This window comes from Myotis davidii, unplaced genomic scaffold (genome assembly GCF_000327345.1).
Source record: "Myotis davidii unplaced genomic scaffold, ASM32734v1 scaffold164, whole genome shotgun sequence".
Classification (NCBI taxonomy): domain Eukaryota; kingdom Metazoa; phylum Chordata; class Mammalia; order Chiroptera; family Vespertilionidae; genus Myotis; species Myotis davidii.
The window spans coordinates 486,581-487,267 of NW_006296417.1; the positions used below are offsets into that span (position 1 = coordinate 486,581).

The 687-nt window shown below is 60.0% G+C and overlaps 1 protein-coding gene across 1 annotated transcript in view; it reads left to right on the top strand.

Moving 5' to 3' along the window:
- The window catches only part of MTMR10 (myotubularin related protein 10), a 55,749-nt gene that overhangs the window by 24,880 nt on the left and 30,182 nt on the right, over positions 1 to 687 (top strand). The window contains exon 12 of the mRNA XM_015569100.1: positions 1 to 56. Coding sequence (XP_015424586.1) covers positions 1 to 56 — 56 coding nt within the window. The remainder of the gene's footprint in view (positions 57 to 687) is intronic.

Consider the following 687-nt stretch of genomic DNA (forward strand, 5'->3'; position numbering starts at 1 on the left):
TTCAGCAGAGCTGGTGTACACGCTAGAAAGCAGGCGAGTCTCTGTGGTCCTCCAAGGTAACTCACGCCTGTGGCCCATCACCCGCCAGCGTGGGCACCGCTGTCCACGCTCCAGTCCGGGTCTGACCTCCGCCATCTCTTACTGACGACACTGCCACCACACACGCCAGGTCTCCCACGTTAGAGGGAACAGTTGCACAGAGACCCCCGGGGAGAACAGGAGGAGGCAGCTTCCTGCCTGGCGTGCGGGGAAGGTGCTCACTGACCTCCCGGAGTCACTCAGCTTGTCCGTCTTGGCCACGCACGCTTTCTCTCTAGTCGTGCCACCCCCTCGTTCATACAGATGGTGGTGTGAGTGCTCGGCTCCGGCTCAGTGGCCTCTGATCGGATAGCCAGGAATGTGAGTTTGAACTTCTGTATTGAGTAACTCCAGAGCCAATAGAGTTTCTAAGCTTAGGGATACGGTCTGATAACCAGGAGCTTCCTGAGGACACATGCAGTTCACGTTGGGTAGGAGGTGATACCCAGTGCTGCCGGGCTCTCAGACGTAACGACTTCAGTAAAGATATTTAAAAGCCTCGGGAGCGATAGCGCACGCCTTCCCGTCGCGGTTGGCGGTACCGTCAGAGTGTGAGTCGGGCACGCGGAGCCCCGTGGGGCGTCTCCTCGCTCGCCGGCGGGGGGCGGC